Source organism: Amphibalanus amphitrite, unplaced genomic scaffold, assembly GCF_019059575.1.
Source record: "Amphibalanus amphitrite isolate SeventyFive unplaced genomic scaffold, NRLGWU_Aamphi_draft 000342F_arrow, whole genome shotgun sequence".
Taxonomy (NCBI): domain Eukaryota; kingdom Metazoa; phylum Arthropoda; class Thecostraca; order Balanomorpha; family Balanidae; genus Amphibalanus; species Amphibalanus amphitrite.
In genome coordinates, this window is record NW_024881837.1 from 1 (window position 1) to 17,485 (window position 17,485).

Here is a 17,485-nt window from a genome sequence, read left to right on the forward strand (position 1 = left end):
GAAACAAGCATAGGGTACAGAATGCATTATGAAGTCAACAATCAATGACATGTTAACCGCCATTTGCTGGGGGGGGGGGGGGGCGTTAGACGCCCCCACTTTTTTGGCGTGCTATACTCCGGTTTGGGGGGCGCAGCGACACCAAACCGGACGTCAAGAGACGTCAAGAGCAAGAGCGACGTCAAGAGCAAGGCTACCAGAAGTTGCTTACCAGAAGGCAAAATATATTTGATGTTTTTTTTTTTAAATCAGAGGAATATTTGCGGGGTGCTCATTTTTGGCGGACTAGCAGAGAAGTCACCAAGAGAGACCCGCCTCGTGGCATCGCTCTTAACGACTTGCAGAGAAGCCACCACAAAAGACGTCTTGAGGCCTCAAATGTGATGGTTCAAATGGAAATGGTGTTTGTGAATATGTGATTAACCATTACGCCCGATGGTGCCAAGAAATGGACGGTCACTTTGAAGGGCTCACGGTTACTGGTTTCTGCAGGTGGCTGTTACTCCTCATGATGGATGAGAAGGGTTCACAGAGTGTGACCATTGGTGTGTGACCGGCGTCCGTTCCCACGACGCTGTTTGACAGGCGTTTTAATTTGACGATTTTTAAGTGTTGTGACTTGTGAACAATGAAGCCACTGTATACTGGCCATCATTCAATATATCAAGACAAAACACTCTTTTGACCTCTACTGACTTAGCACTCACCAGCTGGCTCCCTCTCAGGAGGTCACTGGACTGGCCACTGTCACTGAGAGGGGGGCAGGTTTTAAGTGTTAGGTCAGTGGAGGTCCCAGTCCAGGTAATGGAAGGTCACCGGACCGGCCACTCTCACTGGGAGGGGGGACAGGTGGTGAGTGCTAGGTCATTAGAGGTCACAGTCCAGGTCATTGGAGGTCACCAGACCGGCCACTGTCTCTAGAGGGGATATGAAGTGACTACTAGGTAAGAGGAGGTCATAGGTGGTCATGTGAAGTCACCGGACCGGCCACTGTTTCTAAAGGGGACATGCAGTGACTTCTATGTCAGTGGAGGTCACAGGTCAGGTCATGGGAGGTCACCAGCACGTCCACCGCTCCTACACGAGACAGGTGCTGAGCTGAATGCTAACAGGTTACAAGAGGTCACAGGTTATAGTCCGTTTTTCTTATCTTTGACCCTCACTCCAAGATACACAGATAACTAAGCACGAGACTTCACAGAGAAGCATACTAACACAAAAATTAAAATCAAGCAAAGGCTTGATTTTCCTAAAATGTCTATTCCTTTGTCACGACATGGCTCGTGCTTTATTTTCGACACGTCATGGAGTGAGGTCCAAAGATAAGAAAAACGGACTATAGTGCATGGTACCTACATTACCAGATAGGTTACTGACTATCATGTAATGTCATTGACTTAGAGACATTGTGGAGGAAAAGATACGCATCAATTATATCATTCGCTTATTATATATCATTCGCTGTCTCGTTGTGACCTCCCACGCACCAATTATTATCATTCGCACCGATACGCACCAATCGATAGAGATCCGACTCGAACGTTTAACGCCTTTTGACCATTACTTCGCTGATGAAGATGTGTAAATAAACATATCGAAAGCTCCGATATTACCCATCTCTTGTGGAGTAAGTCCAGTCGAAACTATTTTTAATGTAATGTCATGTAAGGTCACCGCACTGGTAACTCTCTAGTCTCTAGAGGGGACATGTGCTGACTGCTAGGTCAGTAAAGGACACAGCCCAGGTCACGTGAGATCACTGGACCACCAGCCACTGTCACTGGGAGGGGGGACATGTGCTGACTGCTAGGTCAGTGCAGGACACAGTCCAGGTCACATGAGGTCACTGGACCACCAGCCTCTGTCATTGGGAGAGGGGACAGATGGTGACTGCTAGGTCAGTGGAGGACATAGTCCAGGTCATGTGAGGTCACTGGACCACCAGCCACTGTCACTGGGAGGGGGGACATGTGCTGACTGCTAGGTCAGTGCAGGACACAGTCCAGGTCACATGAGGTCACTGGACCACCAGCCACTGTCACTGGGAGGGGGGACATGTGCTGACTGCTAGGTCAGTGGAGGACATAGTCCAGGTCATGTGAGGTCACTGGACCACCAGCCTCTGTCACTGGGAGAGGGAACATGTGACGACTGCTAGGTCAGTGGAGGTCACAGGTCAGGTCACGTGAGGTCACTGGACCACCAGCCACTGTCACTGGGAGGGGGGACATGTGCTGACTGCTAGGTCAGTGGAGGACATAGTCCAGGTCATGTGAGGTCACTGGACCACCAGCCTCTGTCACTGGGAGAGGGAACATGTGACGACTGCTAGGTCAGTGGAGGTCACAGGTCAGGTCACGTGAGGTCACTGGACCACCAGCCACTGTCACTGGGAGGGGGGACAGGTGGTGACTGCTAGGTCAGTGCAGGTCACAGGTCAGGTCACGTGAGGTCACTGGACCACCAGCCTCTGTCACTGGGAGAGGGGACATGTGCTGACTGCTAGGTCAGTGGAGGACATAGTCCAGGTCATGTGAGGTCACTGGACCACCAGCCTCTGTCACTGGGAGAGGGGACATGTGCTGACTGCTAGGTCAGTGGAGGACATAGTCCAGGTCATGTGAGGTCACTGGACCACCAGCCTCTGTCACTGGGAGAGGGGACATGTGCTGACTGCTAGGTCAGTGGAGGACATAGTTCAGGTCACGTGAGGTCACTGGACCACCAGCCACTGTCACTGGGAGGGGGGACATGTGCTGACTGCTAGGTCAGTGGAGGACATAGTCCAGGTCATGTGAGGTCACTGGACCACCAGCCTCTGTCACTGGGAGAGGGGACATGTGCTGACTGCTAGGTCAGTGGAGGACATAGTTCAGGTCACGTGAGGTCACTGGACCACCAGCCACTGTCACTGGGAGGGGGGACATGTGCTGACTGCTAGGTCAGTGGAGGTCACAGGTCAGGTCGTGAGTTCACCGGATAGACCACTGTCACTAGAGATGACAGGTGGTGACTGCTAGGTCAGTACAGGTCACAGGTCATGGGAGGTCACCAGCACGTCCACCGCTCCTGCACGGGACAGGTGCTGAGCTGAATGCTAACAAGTTACAAGAGGTCAGAGTTTTTGGTACCTACCTACGTTAACCCGGCATTTGCTGGGGTATTTTCATAACACCACTTGCTGGGGGGGGGGGGGGAGGGGCGTCAGACGCCCCCAGCCCATAACTCGAGAACGGTTGGTCGCAGCGGGATGGGCGAGGCGGCAATCGAAAGCTCTCAACAAGACGCATATGATGAGTACTTAAAATTGGTTCTCAGAGGTCAAACTTGAGATCAAGGTCAGGTCAAAGGTCAAAAATAGGGGTTTTCATTTTGGGCCCCAGAGACCGAACTACCGACAGCAGCGAGCTCAAACTTTCTTGGCTTGTGCCCAAAAGATGTACGAATAGTCTCATTGCGTCTAAAGCGAATCGGAGCACAGGTCAAGGTCAAGGTCAGGTCACCAAAGGTCACAAAAAGTCAATTTTTTTCAAAATAACATTTAGATACCACGTGACACATGTTTTGGGGGTAGTTTTGGACGTAGAACAAGATGGTGGCAAGCATTTTGAGATTTGACCCCCGCAAAATGGTGAAAAAGTGAAAAAGGGAAAGAAATTCATTTCAGCCTGCCAGAATAACACAGCCAGAAACATTCAAGATTATTAGTTTTCGAAGGAATCAGCGACTTCGACTCGACTTCACCTCTTCACGCCTCACGTTTTTGTTTTTACTTTTTTTCAGTTTTAGGGCCCTGGTGATATCCTTTTCGGTATCCTTGCACAGGCTGTTGATGTGCGCAGCGCCTCTGGCAGCAGCAGCACTCACAGTCCTGTTAACAATTGCTCAACTACCCTTATCCTTTCCATCACATTCCATTGTAATTTGTCTCATATCCTTCATAATCACCTCGGCAGAATAGCCATAGCACCTACTTGTGGAGTCGTTGTATGTCTAAATAAATAAATAAATAAATAAAATAGTGTAATCAGACTAGGTACCTCAAAAAAAAAAAAAAACACTGAGCTCCTGGTTCACTGATAAAATCAGTCAAAAGTATAACATTTTCCATTTGCTGCCACCCATTCTACCACATGTAACATAAGTAATCTTATGTGCACTTAGCGGCAAGACAGGTTTCTTCCGAGTTCTGGTGCATTCTCTGCTAGTCTGTCCAGGGTGATAAGCAACCAGCACAACTATTTTTAAGCTAAAAGAATCACAAACATTTTGTCTTGCTCTTGGATCTTGAAAGTCAGGTTAATAAAGACCTTCAGCTTGATTACAATTTCAATTTACAAATAAATTATCAAATAGGCAATAATTCTTCAGATTCTAAGAGAATACAAGCAGCACAGTGGCCTCAGGGACGATACACATGTTAGAATACAATAAAAGAGCAGTTCCTCAGGCCTATCGCTTATAAATTAGGTATTTATCAATAGAAATAATGCAGATAACAGAATAACAGAACGGAGCTGCACTTTGACTTGCTGTGAATGCTGGCGCTGTGCAAGGGCGTTGTGGAACAGCCTTGGTCAAAATCCGCCAAGTTCCTTGGTTATTTGGGCTTTTTCGACAATCCCGTGGGCGACAACTAGCCGCACCCTGTCATACCGTAAAATGGGGTGTTAAGGGACAGTGGGGTGATAAGGGACAGTTGCGTGGGAAAAACTTTGAGTCATGCTAAGTTCCTAATTTGAGAAGGTTAAATAAAAACTTGAGTTTGGTAGTTGACACTGATTTGTTCTTGACTATAGGACAAAATGGCATGGTTTTTCATGCAAGTGATTTGGTTCAAAAATTGTTTTGAAAATCATGCTACATTTTCACAAAATTGAGTCATCTCCAAAACTCTGTGTGTATCACATAAACTAGTAGGTGTACACTCGGGGGCAGATTGATGTTTCACCACTTCCTACCCATCGAGCTCCCATGGATCAGTAGTGGCTGCTGCCAGTGTTTGCCCTCAGCACTGCTCAGCACTGCCTGCCAATGCCAGTGCTGCCAGTCCTGCCACTGACAGCAGCCAGTGCTGAGCCATGGGAGCCCGATGGGTAGGGAGTGGTGGAACATCAATCTGCCCCCGAGTGTACAGGTGAAATGAATGCATAGGTGTATTGTCACATGTATTGCACATGTTTCCTGAAAAACTTATACAAATCCACCCATTCATTCATCATCCTCTTCCTCTTTTCTGGACACATGCATATTTTGAGGTGGATGTGGGGTGCTAAGGGACAGGGAAGAAAAAATAAAAAATAATATCTAAATATAATTTCATAAAGTTTTCTTTCAGTAGGCATGGAAAACAGCAAATTCCACATAAAATGCTGGCAAGTTCATGCTTTTATCTCTAACACATCTTAAGCTATATAACAATACACCTCAAAAGCCCCGTACCTAACACTCTTTAACAATGATGGGTCAATGAAATGTGATGTCATCATAAAAAGGCCAAAACAAATAGGGCAACATAATGACAAGTGACTAGCTTCAAAATGGTTTTTTGTTGATGACAAAAGGGTACTTTTTGGTTCTGTTTACCTTATAATTAGCACATTTTCCAGAAGCGTAAACCGCATTACATGTAATTGGCTAATAAGGCCATTAGTGGTGAATGAACCTGACTTGTTTTGTGACAGAATATGCAAAACATTTCAATAAATAAATTGTGTAGCCTTTCACACCCAAATTGTGAGCATTTGATGACCATTTCTTGGAATAATATAGGTGTCCCTTAACACCCCACATTGGGGTGCCAGGGGACAGTGATGAAAAATAATAAAAAATAATATGCATGTATATATTTAAAAAAATTTATGTAGCAGGCTTGTAAAGCACCAAATTCCACATAAAATGCTGCTAAGTTGATGCTTCTATCCCCAACCCTTCTTAAGTTATATAACAAAACGCCTCAAAACTGTCCCTTAACACCCCGTTTTACGGTACTTCAAAAAGCCACTTTGTCATAACCCATGACGTCACGTGGCTGCCAAGTGCCATTTCTAGTTGGAATATAATTAGGCGGAAAATGTCCAAGGTATGCCAAAGAACTTGGTGCATTAAATGGTAATGACTGTATTTCATGGAACTGTGGTACTTATACAAATTCCATCGATTTTTATTTAAAACAAATAATTTGGATAAATTATTAGTACCTACAACTCAACAAATGAGCTTCCATATGCTATCTCTACACGCTATCTTGGTCTTTTCTGCCAAATTACATTTGGACTTTCTAGGCGATTCCAATGCAGCCACAGGCGACTACTGGCCGCATGGCCTGAGAATATTTGTGTGTAGTAAAAAATGGGAAGCGTGTGGTGGCGTGCGTGAAGCAGGTTCTGGTAAGTAACAAGCGCTCTTTCTATAGTGTCAGTGGCAATGGTAGCAACCGTTACAATAGGTCGAAATTTTTCAATAGTACCGAACATTTCCACTGTGGCTAGATTAGTTATATCTATTGATTAATGTTAACCAAAGGTGTTACCATAAATAACCGCCTAAAATAGCCAGATAATTTACACCTAAACCAAATTATGAACACTGATAAGTATAGGCACCAATAGCTCGGACAAAACATAACCAAACCTAACCTAACCTAAATTAACAAAACCTAACCTAAACTTACCAAAAATGCACCTACCACCTACATCAACAACCAAAACCTAATTGTGTTGTTATTGAAATTAGACTAAATTAACTAGTAACAGGAAAATCAGAATTTTATTAGCTTTTCGATGTTTGCAAATAATTAACAATATTTCACATCGAAAAACACCTATACTATACATTTTTACTAATGTTTGAACAGGTACCGTTGGAACTTTTCACCCAATAATGTGTTAGGTCGGGATTTATTGTGAAATGTCATTTACCAGACGTCCCATTTATGGAAGGAGCGTCCCAATCTTTGGAAAATGCCCTTTGTTACGGCTGAAAGCCTCAAAACCCAAAATGATAACAAATAAAATAAATTAAATACTACGTGTATTGGTAATGGGGTAGCAAGGGAAAAGGGGAAAGAAAATGATAAGACGACGAGACACTTCAAACTCCGAAGCCGACGAGATGCAGATCCGTCTGACGTTCAACCAAATAAATTGCAGCCAATAATGTAACCAAAGTAGTGCAACGAGAATCTTGAGTGCAACATATACATTTGCTTTGCAACCTGTTTGCAACGTTTTAACAGTAATCTTACCTTGTTCTTGCCCTATCTTTCTCTGATTTCGGCCGAGATCTAATCAAAAAGTCAAAAACCACGCCGACGCGTTTGTCTCAGACGCGCCGCAGACACATTGACCTCTATAGAGGTCAATGCGGCGACACTAAAACGCAGCAGAACATCGTTAAAGTGCTGCTCTACGAGTCGCGACTACTAAACCAAAGTATATCGGCCGTCACACCCTTCTATTTTTAAAAGAGCATTCCAAAAATGGAAGCTTCCAAAAATGAAACAGATAACCACAGTTTCCCCAACTCAGCGTAGATCCCTAAAATAAATTGTGAACTTGAACTGAGATAGGTATCTACCTACCAGTCTGCAAAATGTGGCAGGGAGCTAGACGAGATTTTCGGGGCAGACAAAGTCCTGCCCCAAATCAGAATGCTGAGACCGGGGCAGCTCAATTGCTGCCCCTAATAATGAGAATGATCTAACGTTATATTGATGTGGGAGGTGGTGTGCATTCGAAATCATTGGGAGATCAGAGATGGACCCCTTTGGCTGACGGCAACACGCTACGAGACAAAAGATGGAAAGTGAGATATACTTGATCACACAAAAACATTTTCTATTAAAACAAATCTTACTTACCTCCGGCTCCCACAAGAATAAACGCGGCACAACGGCACAACAGACGATGCGAATTGCGAGCCACGCACGCCACCTGAAAACCAAGGCCCTAAAATACAAGTGAGGGGGCCAGGCCAGACGGTCAGTCAAAGTAAATCCCACAAAAGCCCATAAAGCTCCTGATTTTACCCACTATTTTTGGGGGTGAGCACTAGATTTACATAAGAAATAGGTAATTTATTTTCATAGATAAGTACCAGTGCTCAAAGTGTGGGGTCCGACTGCTCTGGTTTCATAAGAAATGCAGGGTCGCGACCCCTCCGAACACAACGTCGATGACGCCCCTGAGCTGGAAAGCACGGCCCGTTTCAAGCTGGAGAGGGCCCGTGTTCCAGTCTAAGAGGTCCCGTTTCAAGCCTGAGAAGGCCAGTGAAATGGAATCGGAGGCAGAATAAGTGGAAAAAACGATGAATTTTCGTTTTCGGAAGGGGATATCACGATTCTTTTTCTAGGAAATTATAATTATATGCGTAGTAAAATATGTGGAATTTACAATAATGTACCTATCCATTATGATCTACAGGCCTGCATGCATCGATACTGTGAAAGTGCTTCATATGGCAGCTTCGTTGGAAGGTAAAAGAAAATGGTATAGGTAAAAAAAAAGAAATATCCATTCAGGGCGTACTTGATCCGAAATGAGTGCAGTGCGCTTAAAGAAACCGTATGTATAAACACACTGCGCTGTTACCTGAACCATCTTTTCCAGTTTAGGCGTAGTTTTGCGCAATTAGTACTGACAATTCCGGAAAAAAGCTTCCCGTGCCAAATAGGCTGCAGGCTGCCATTGACGTATTTTCCAGTCAAAATATACATATTCGTAATGCTTTTTCAATTCTCTGTCCATCGACGATTGAAATTATTTGCAATCGTTACGACACAAATAAATAGGCTCAAAAGTTAACGAACCTATAAGGGCACACCCCTTCCGCTTAGAGCGCACCGAGATATCGCAGGTCACGTGACTGCGCTTCAACCGGAATCCCCCGTCCAGGCAGAGAAGGCGGTTTGATCAGACGCAGCAAGTGACAGCTAAACCCTCAGAGCCTGGGGCTCAGAAGGAGAAGAGGAAGCCTGTTATCTGTTTTCGCTGCAAGCAGCCGGGACATATGGCCAGAGGCTGTGCAAATTTCGAGTAGCCGCGATTCGGCAGGGGCGCGTGGTCGCGGCGTCTGATGTACCCGTGAGGGGTGTGGCCCCGAGACAGTTAAACTGGGGAGTGGCGCGGCAGGACTGGTGGCCCACGGGGGCGCCGGCGCCGCACTGTTTCCGGTGGCCCAGTGGGCAGGTGGCGCCACCTTCAGCGTCGCAGCTGGGCATGGCGGCGCCCTTTTCGGCGCCGTGGTTGGACGGCGCGCCGCAGCGGGGCCAGGCGGCGCCCTCCTCAGCGTCGTGGTCGGCCGGCGCGCCGCGGCTGGGCCAGGCGGCACCCTCTTCAGCGTCGTGGCCGGCCGGCGCGCTGCAGCTGGGCCAGGCGGCGCCCTTTCCGGCGCCGTGCTCGGCCGGCGTGCTGCAGCCTGGCCGGGCGGAGCCCTCTTCGGCGCCGTGGTCGGACGGCGCGCGGCAGCCGGGCCAAGCGGCGCCCTCTTCAGCGTCGTGGCCGGCCGGCGCGCTGCAGCTGGGCCAGGCGGCGCCCTTTCCGGCGCCGTGCTCGGACGGCGCGCTGCAGCCGGGCCAGGCGGAGCCCTCTTCGGCGTCGGGGGAGGTACCGTGTTCGGAGTCGAGTGTGACTGGGGTTTCTGCGGCGCGACGCACGCCTCCCGGTGGAGGCCTTCCGTTGGAGGCCGGGTGTCGTGCCGCGCCGGAGTCGGGCGCGCAGGGTGAGTCGGTTTCGCCGGCTGCTGAGCCTGTGTGTGTTGACACTGACGATTCGGCCGGCTGTGTGTCCTCCCGGCCGGGCTCTGTGGATGTGGCAAGGTTCGCTGAATGTTTAGAGGCGGATGCTGTGATGAGTCCGTCAGCCGTCGAGCCCGATGCGATAGGCTTGTCTGACGTGGATGAGCGTTCTGGCCTACAGGGGGCCACCGCGGCGGGCGTTCGAGTGCCGAGCGCACCCACTGGTGAGGCACTGACGGCGGAGTCACCACGATCGAGTTGCAGTGGTAGGGACAAACCCGGTCCCGGAGTTCGGGGGGCTGGAGTGTTGCGTGCCACTGTGGCTGGGGGTGTGCTGGCTCGGGCAGGTCGGGTTGTGTGTGGACAGCGCAGTCATGTAGCAGCCGCCCGAGTGGGGGGTTATAATGATGCGGAAGTCTTTGTCTCGGGATACGTTCAGCATAAGAGAGTGGACTGGTTGCTAGATACTGGGGCACAATGTAGTGTTGTTTCGTCAGATGTCATTGGGGATATGGATGTCCAGAGGATCCCCGCTCTGAGGCAGCCCGTCACTGTTGATGGAAACGCATTAGATTTAGAATGCGTAGTTGTGTGTGATGTTAGTATCGGAGATAAGACACTGCGAGATCAGCCCCTGTTTGTGGTGCGTGGCCTGTCTCCCTCTTGCATACTGGGCACTGATTTGCTGAAAAAGATGGGATCGGCTGTTTCTATAGACTTTGCCGCCCACACAGTGAGTGTTCGGGGGTGTACTGTTACCGAGGCAGCAGACTGCGTGCGGTCCTCGGACACCGTTATCATCCCTCCGAAGCACCAAAGTATTGTGATGTGTTCTGTTCCAGATGATGTTTCGGGGGTGGTCGTTGTTGAGTCGAGTAGCCTTCTTTCTGATAAACATTCACTCTTGGCGGCTAGATCTGTGGCGACAGTGTCCAAGGGAGGTATGATACCCGTAAGAGTTTTGAACCCGTCAGGCCGGGGTGTCACTTTGCCCGCTCGCTCTGTGGTGGCCCGTCTGATGGATCACTCAAAGATTGCTGATGGTGACTCTGGGGATGAATGTGAGATTGATGATGCTTGGGTGAACGCTCTGATCGAGGGTTCTGACCTCAGTGATGATGCACAGAAAACTGCCCTCTCCGATCTTTTGAGTAAGCACAAACAAGCATTCTCGTTAGATGGTGAGCTGGGACAGTGTGGTATCGTGAAACATTCGATCCCGCTCGTAGAGGGAGCCCGCCCCGTTTCTCAGCCTCCGCGAAGGATTAACGTAATTGACAGGGATGATGTTGACGCGGCTGTCCTGAAAATGCAGCGAGATGGTATCATTCGTCCCAGCTGCTCGCCGTGGAGCTCCCCGGTGGTGCCAGTTCGGAAACGAGATGGCTCGCTGCGACTCTGCATTGATTACCGTCGTCTTAACGACCTAACGCATGGTGATTCTCACCCCTTACCCAGGGTGGAGGACTGTTTGGATGCTCTTTCCGGGTCATCTTGGTTCAGCGTCTTGGATCTTCAGTCGGGATATTGGCAGCAGGAGGTAAAGGACTCAGATAAGGAAAAGACAGCCTTCTCTACCCACACGGGACTCTGGGAATTTTCGAGGATGCCGTTTGGACTGAAGGGAGCCCCGGCCTCATTCCAGCGTCTCATGATGGCTGTTCTTGCTGGGTTAACCTGGCGGGAGTGCCTGGTTTACCTAGATGATGTGATCGTATTCGGTAAGTCGTTTGATGAAGCTTTGAGTCACCTGGATCACGTTCTGTGTGCCGTAAAGGAGGCCAATCTGAAACTTAACCTGAGGAAATGTAGTTTTTTTAAGGAGGAGGTGAAGTTTTTAGGTCATGTCATTAGCGGTGAGGGCATTTCCGCGGATCCTTCGAAGGTCTCGGCGGTTGTCGACTACGAACGTCCTAAAAACGTCCATGATGTGCGTAGATTCATTGGTTTAGCTAGTTATTTCAGAAAGTTCATACCAAACTTTTCTACAGTGGCTAAGCCATTGCTTAAGCTGACCGAGGATCGTGCGAAATTTCTTTGGGATGACATGTGCGAGTCCGCCTTTCAAAGTTTGAAGCGTCTGCTGACGGAGGCGCCAGTTCTGGCTTTCCCCGATTTCGAGAAAGAGTTTATTCTCACTACCGATGCCAGCGGCATCGGTCTGGGTGCAATACTTACCCAGCGGGTTGACGGTTCTGAAAAAGTGGTGGCGTTTGCGAGCCGCTGTCTGTCCAAAATCGAGGCTCGATACAGCGCCACCGAGCGGGAGTGCTTGGCAGTGGTCTGGGCGGTTCGCCACTTTGCTGTATACCTGCAGGGTAAACCATTCGCACTCCAGACAGATCACTGCCCGTTGACGTACTTGCGTTCGTGCAAGGACCCGAGGGGACGGCTGGCTCGGTGGATCCTTGAGCTGGAACAATTTCCGTACATAATGCAGTACCGTCCAGGACGGTCCATCCCACATGCTGATGCGCTGTCAAGGGCGGTGTCGGGAGGTGTGGTTGGTCACATTGATCTCAAGTCTGATGAACACCGTATCCTTCTGGCCCAGCGCAGCGATCCAGATATATTGCTGGTTGTCGTCAGTCTTTTGCATGGTTTGCCAAATGTATCTAGTCAGTCGTCTGTCGTACGACACTATTTGTCAGTGAAAGAGGCTTTGGAAGTGGACAGCTCTTCGGGGTTGTTATACATTCACGCGGACAACCACAGGCGTCTTGTCGTTCCAGCTTCCATGGTCGATGAGATACTCTCAGAGTCCCACGACAGTCGCTGGGCGGGTCATTTGGGAATTTCAAAGACTACTGAGAAGCTGAAGTGCCGTTTCTATTGGCCCCGAATGACCATTGACGTAGCCAACTTCGTCAAATCTTGCTCTCCATGTTCCAAGAAGAAAAGCCCTTGCCATCCCCTCAGGGCGGAGTTCGGGAAGATGCCTCTTCCAGCCCGACCTTGGGAATGGGTCTCCACAGACATTACGGGACCCTTTCCGTTGACGGACTCTGGTAACCGATACATCCTGGTAGTGGTCTGCGGATTTTCGAAGTGGGTCGAGGCATTTCCCATTCCCAACCAGGAGGCGGAAACGGTTGCTAGGATCCTGGTTAGGGAGCTCTTCTGCAGGTATGGGTGTCCACGCGTTATCCACTCAGACCAGGGTCGCAATTTCGAGAGCCGATTGTTTAAGGAAGTCTGTCGACATCTGGATATCGACAAAACACGCACGACGGGTTACCATCCATCCGGAAACGGACAGGTGGAACGTTTCAACAAAACCCTGTGCTCCATGATGGCTGCTTTCGTTTCAGACAATCAAAGGGATTGGGACACGGTGGTCCCAAAAGTTGTTTTTGCTTACAACACGAGCAAGCATGAGACTACCGGTGTTTCTCCTTTCGAGATATTTCATGGTCGCCCGGCCAGACTCCCTCTCGACGTCACTTGTGGTGGTGGTGACTGTCCGGCAGACAGGATCTGTTCCCCTCGAGAGCTTGAGGAGGTCCGTCGGAAGGTGGCTGCTGCTATCGAGGAAGCAGCTGCCAAACGGCGTCAGCGTCAGGTTGTGAACCAGATGCAGCATCAGGTGGGTGACCGGGTGTGGCTGCACAGAGCGGTCGGGCGAAAGGGACTTTCCCCCAAGCTGCAGAGTCCCTGGTCGGGCCCCTTTGATATCATTGAGGTGCTGTCGCCGCAGAACTATCGCTTGAGGTTAAAGAACGGTAGGAAGGTGGTAGTACATCATGATCACCTGAAACCGTATGTAGAACGTGAGGAGTATGCGCGCAAAGGTAGCCAGGATGAACAGGATGAGGATGATCATGGATCTCAGTCTGAGTCTGTTGATGCTGGTGAAGTGGTAGAGGAAGACGATGATGACTATGTGCCATATCTGTCCCAACATCGCGCACCCGATGTGTGTATCGATCACAGAGCGGACGTCCTAAGTGGTCCGGAGCATGCTAACGTAGAAGCACCGTTGCTATCCTCTAGTACAGTCGCAGATGCTACGGATCAGGAAGCTTCTGTTGGTGCCGAGGGGGATACGAGTGTGCTGCACAGCGCTGATGGAGGAACTGTGCCCGATGTAGACTCGAGGGACGGTGCTTGCGTTGTTGTCACGGATAGTGTGGCTGATGGTGATGACAGGCTGACGACAGGAGGTGATGGGGATACTGGGACTAACGCTGTCAGACGAAGTAAAAGAAAAAGATCCGCCCCAAAGCTTTATGGAGAATGGCTGTTTAGTTAACTTCATGTGTTCCTACGCACGATGTTACATGGCGGTGTATGGCGGGGAGGAATGTGACGAATGTGTCCTGTGCATGTTGTGACTGTGTGTTATCCTTCCCCGGCAGACCTGTACCTGGGCCGAATACATGCTTTGAACTGAACATTACAATACACTGCCACCGCACCTGTATTGTGCCCCGTTTCCATTACGTGCCGACACGGGGGCATTAGAGCTGTGATGTATAGCGGTGGTGGGGCCGGCGGGGCGGGGTCCGGTGACCGGCTGTGTAAACGGGCGCCGATTTATACCCCGTGGGTGGCGCCGCCGCCGCCGCCGCAGACAGTCGCTGTCGACAGGCGCTGTGACCGGTCAGACCAGATCGACGGCCGTCCGGAGGCGGGGCGCGGCAGTTTGGTGGTTTCCGTCTCAATCGACCGGAAACCGCAGGTCCATCGCCTTGAGAGGAAGAGGAAGACACGGACCGTTTGGACTTGTGACCTTTGTGTGGACACTTGGCTATTCGTTGTTAGTCGACAATGAGTTGTAAAAGACGTGACTTTTTTGCGCAGGTTCGCCTGTTTTTTTTTTTTAACTCCTCTTTATTGTTATGTAGCCACGTGCAGCGCCGTTTCGGCGCAGTATTAGACAGGTTAGGCATGTGGGACTGATGATTACTGTATGCCTGGCCTATTCAAATACATTAGCCAGAGGGGTGTGGTAATAACTGGTGTAAGCAAATTGACCACGGTCAAAAATGCATTACCAGAATGCACTTAAGCCAACATTTTGGGATGGTCTCGTTCCTAAGTCGGCTAAGAGCTTCGGTCCAGAAAATAAATTTATCGTTGGCATACAGTAAAATACATACCAAACTCGGCCGGTGATAAATTTTCAAGACCTCAGTCCTTACTGATTTTTGAACTCGGCCTTCGGCCTCGTTCAAAAATCCAGTAAGGACCTCGGTCTTGAAAATTTATTTACACCGGCCTTGTTCAGTATTATATAATACCGGACGAACATCTTATAAATCCTAATTAGATAAAAATGGCCAGCAGGCGTCGGCAAATGACTTTGCATTCATTGATAAAGGTGGGAGGTGACTTACATATTTCATTTTGTATTAAAATTTCAACAACCATTAACAAAAATGTTGAATTGTGAACAATGATAGAATATATTTTAATCCAAGAGCTTTGACCATGTAAGAAATTCACGCTAGGTATACATAAGAGTTGGAGTTAAATGCCAGATTTGTTTCACCTCTACAGAACATCATAGCCCTTCCTTTCAACTTATGCATGCAAAACACTGGAATTGTCAGCGTCACACTATATTGGCAGCATACCGAGCGAGCGCTCTCGCAGGGTGAAACACCACGACCACAAAGTGTGAACCCTGCAGTGCACCATAGACAGCAGTGTTTATGGTATAGCCGCTACCTGCCACGGACTGGAGGTCATTCAGTTATCATTATGACACGCGTAAGCCGACCCCAAGTTAGCACTGGTGTCACTTTCGACCGGCATTGTCGTCCATTGTGGTCAACAGATGACCCCCTGTCCCGCTGCGAGGTATGCTGTGGAGATACGACTGTTGGTGATTGGGTTTAAGTGAATGAGTTAGTGTTGGCTAAAGCAGGTCTGTTTGGGGATTCTTTATGAGCACGTCCGTGGCTCATTGAGTGCACTGATGAATGAAAAAAGGCAGAAGGTGTGATTGATTTGCATTAGCATTAAGCTATTAAACGGGTGCGCCTTATCTATCACCCCAGAACGTTATTTGGTGGTGTGTTTGTCTCTTATTAACAACACACCTACACTCCCTGGTTCGCGTTTATTGAGAGGTGGCCGCTGTTTTCGGTGTGTTTTGTGGTGATGTTTTCCTACACGCCAGTGGTCCCGGTCTAATTGTCAGAACGTTAATTATCCGTCCGTGTCCATTCATTTGGGACGGCTGGGCGCGATGGCTATCGGCCACTGTTTGCCCCGTGTCTGTTTGTTTATGCCAGAAGGCTGCTCTGGCGCCCGGGACGGGATAGCTGACCATTCATCATCAGCCCCTGCTCACGGCGGGGGGTCGGCGACAAACCGTGATAGCATCGGCTCGGCCTCACCCCCACCGGTCTGACCCCTGACCCCGCCACCTGCCCCCCCCCCTCCCTCGGGTCCACTCTGCTGTGTATGTTGTAGCTACGTCCGGAGCTGGTGGGGGTAGGGGAGGGAGTGTTTGGACAGAGCCACCCACGAAGGAGTATCGTCGGCAATTTGTCCCAGGAGCTTTAGTGGTCGTTTGACCAGTGTTACTAGAGTTCGTACGACGTTGAGTGTCGGAGATCCGGACAGGATACATTTCAGGATACGACCACGATATACCGGCCCCTGCCTCGGAAGACGAGCCCTGTAATGTAGAGGACTGTGGCGATGAAACGAGACGCTCTGGTGGGGCTGGTCTTTCGAAGGGACGAAGTGATTTTTTTTTGGGGGGGGGGATTAGCTGTGCTTCATTTTCCCCGATGTGACCATATCAAATGCAATGTATGCTTTTGATTATGCTGCAAATGTTTTCTTATGCAAAAAAACCTGCACGTCGGCGTCTACCCTATACCGTCATGACAAGGGTTTATACTTCAATGGCACTTTGTAGCAACTCATGCACTTTACACGGTAACAAACCACCCTCGTACCGACCAGCCATCGATACAAGCTCATTTGCACGCCATCTGCAACATCTAAGTGCTACATGTCCGAACAAACCAAACCGCCAGCAGTATTCCAGACCGTTTTCCCTAAACTCGAGTCTTATTAGACTAAACAATAACCTTGCTAATGCTTATCTTGCCGGTAGCGGCGGAAAACATGTTCTAATGACGTCACAGGACCAAGACAGTGCCACGAAGCCTGTTTGCGGAGCACTTCATTAACGAGAACGCATAAATGCATGCTAACTTGCTGTCACACTGAGTGGCTTGTTACCGGTGAAACGATAATGGCGTCCGTTTCGTTGTTTTACATACCTACCGGCCACCCTGTTTTCCGGTTATCGTGCCATCATTCTCGTTTAAAATACAGACAAAACAAGCCAGCAAGCGATTATAGAGTTGTAAGCGACAGGTTTATCTAGCAGATAGTTATGGGAAGGTTTGTAATGACAGAGATTGTGGCCCTTTGACCCTAACCACGCTGGAAATCTTTGTTCAAGTTTTTAATTTCAACATTGCTCGGTCAGCTGACAACTGTAACAAGGAAGCAAGTAAATAATTTAATCCAGTTTGCTGTCTTGTTCAATGTTTACACAGGTGCACACAATGCTGATGAACGCAATTTATGCAATTTTCACTGTCAACCGGAGCTATATCAACGTAAACGACTCACGTATTTTACATGTGATCAACATTCACAAAAAGTTGACCTCGAGATCAAGGGCGTGAATAAAACGCATTTCCACGATGCAGTTATCTACCGATGCTCGTCATTTATTAAAGCATGCATTGCTTAGTGTGATTACTCCCCCCTTTC

At 49.0% G+C, this 17,485-nt stretch overlaps 1 protein-coding gene across 1 annotated transcript; it reads left to right on the forward strand.

The window, feature by feature from the left end:
- Positions 1–8,902: 8,902 nt before the first annotated feature.
- Positions 8,903–14,118, forward strand: LOC122389044. Its single transcript, XM_043380702.1, has 2 exons — positions 8,903–11,928; positions 13,048–14,118. The coding sequence occupies exons 1-2, from the start codon at positions 9,219–9,221 to the stop codon at positions 13,986–13,988; spliced, it is 3,651 nt and encodes a 1,216-aa protein (XP_043236637.1). The 5' UTR covers positions 8,903–9,218; the 3' UTR covers positions 13,989–14,118.
- Positions 14,119–17,485: the final 3,367 nt, after the last annotated feature.

Excerpts from the sequence above, each read along its gene's own strand:
- LOC122389044 (XM_043380702.1), top strand. The coding sequence starts at position 9,219 with ATGGCGGCGCCCTTTTCGGCGCCGTGGTTGGACGGCGCGCCGCAGCGG. Across the intron at positions 11,929-13,047 it reads ACTTACCCAGCGGGTTGACG|ACAATCAAAGGGATTGGGAC; the intron begins GTTCTGAAAAAG and ends CTTTCGTTTCAG.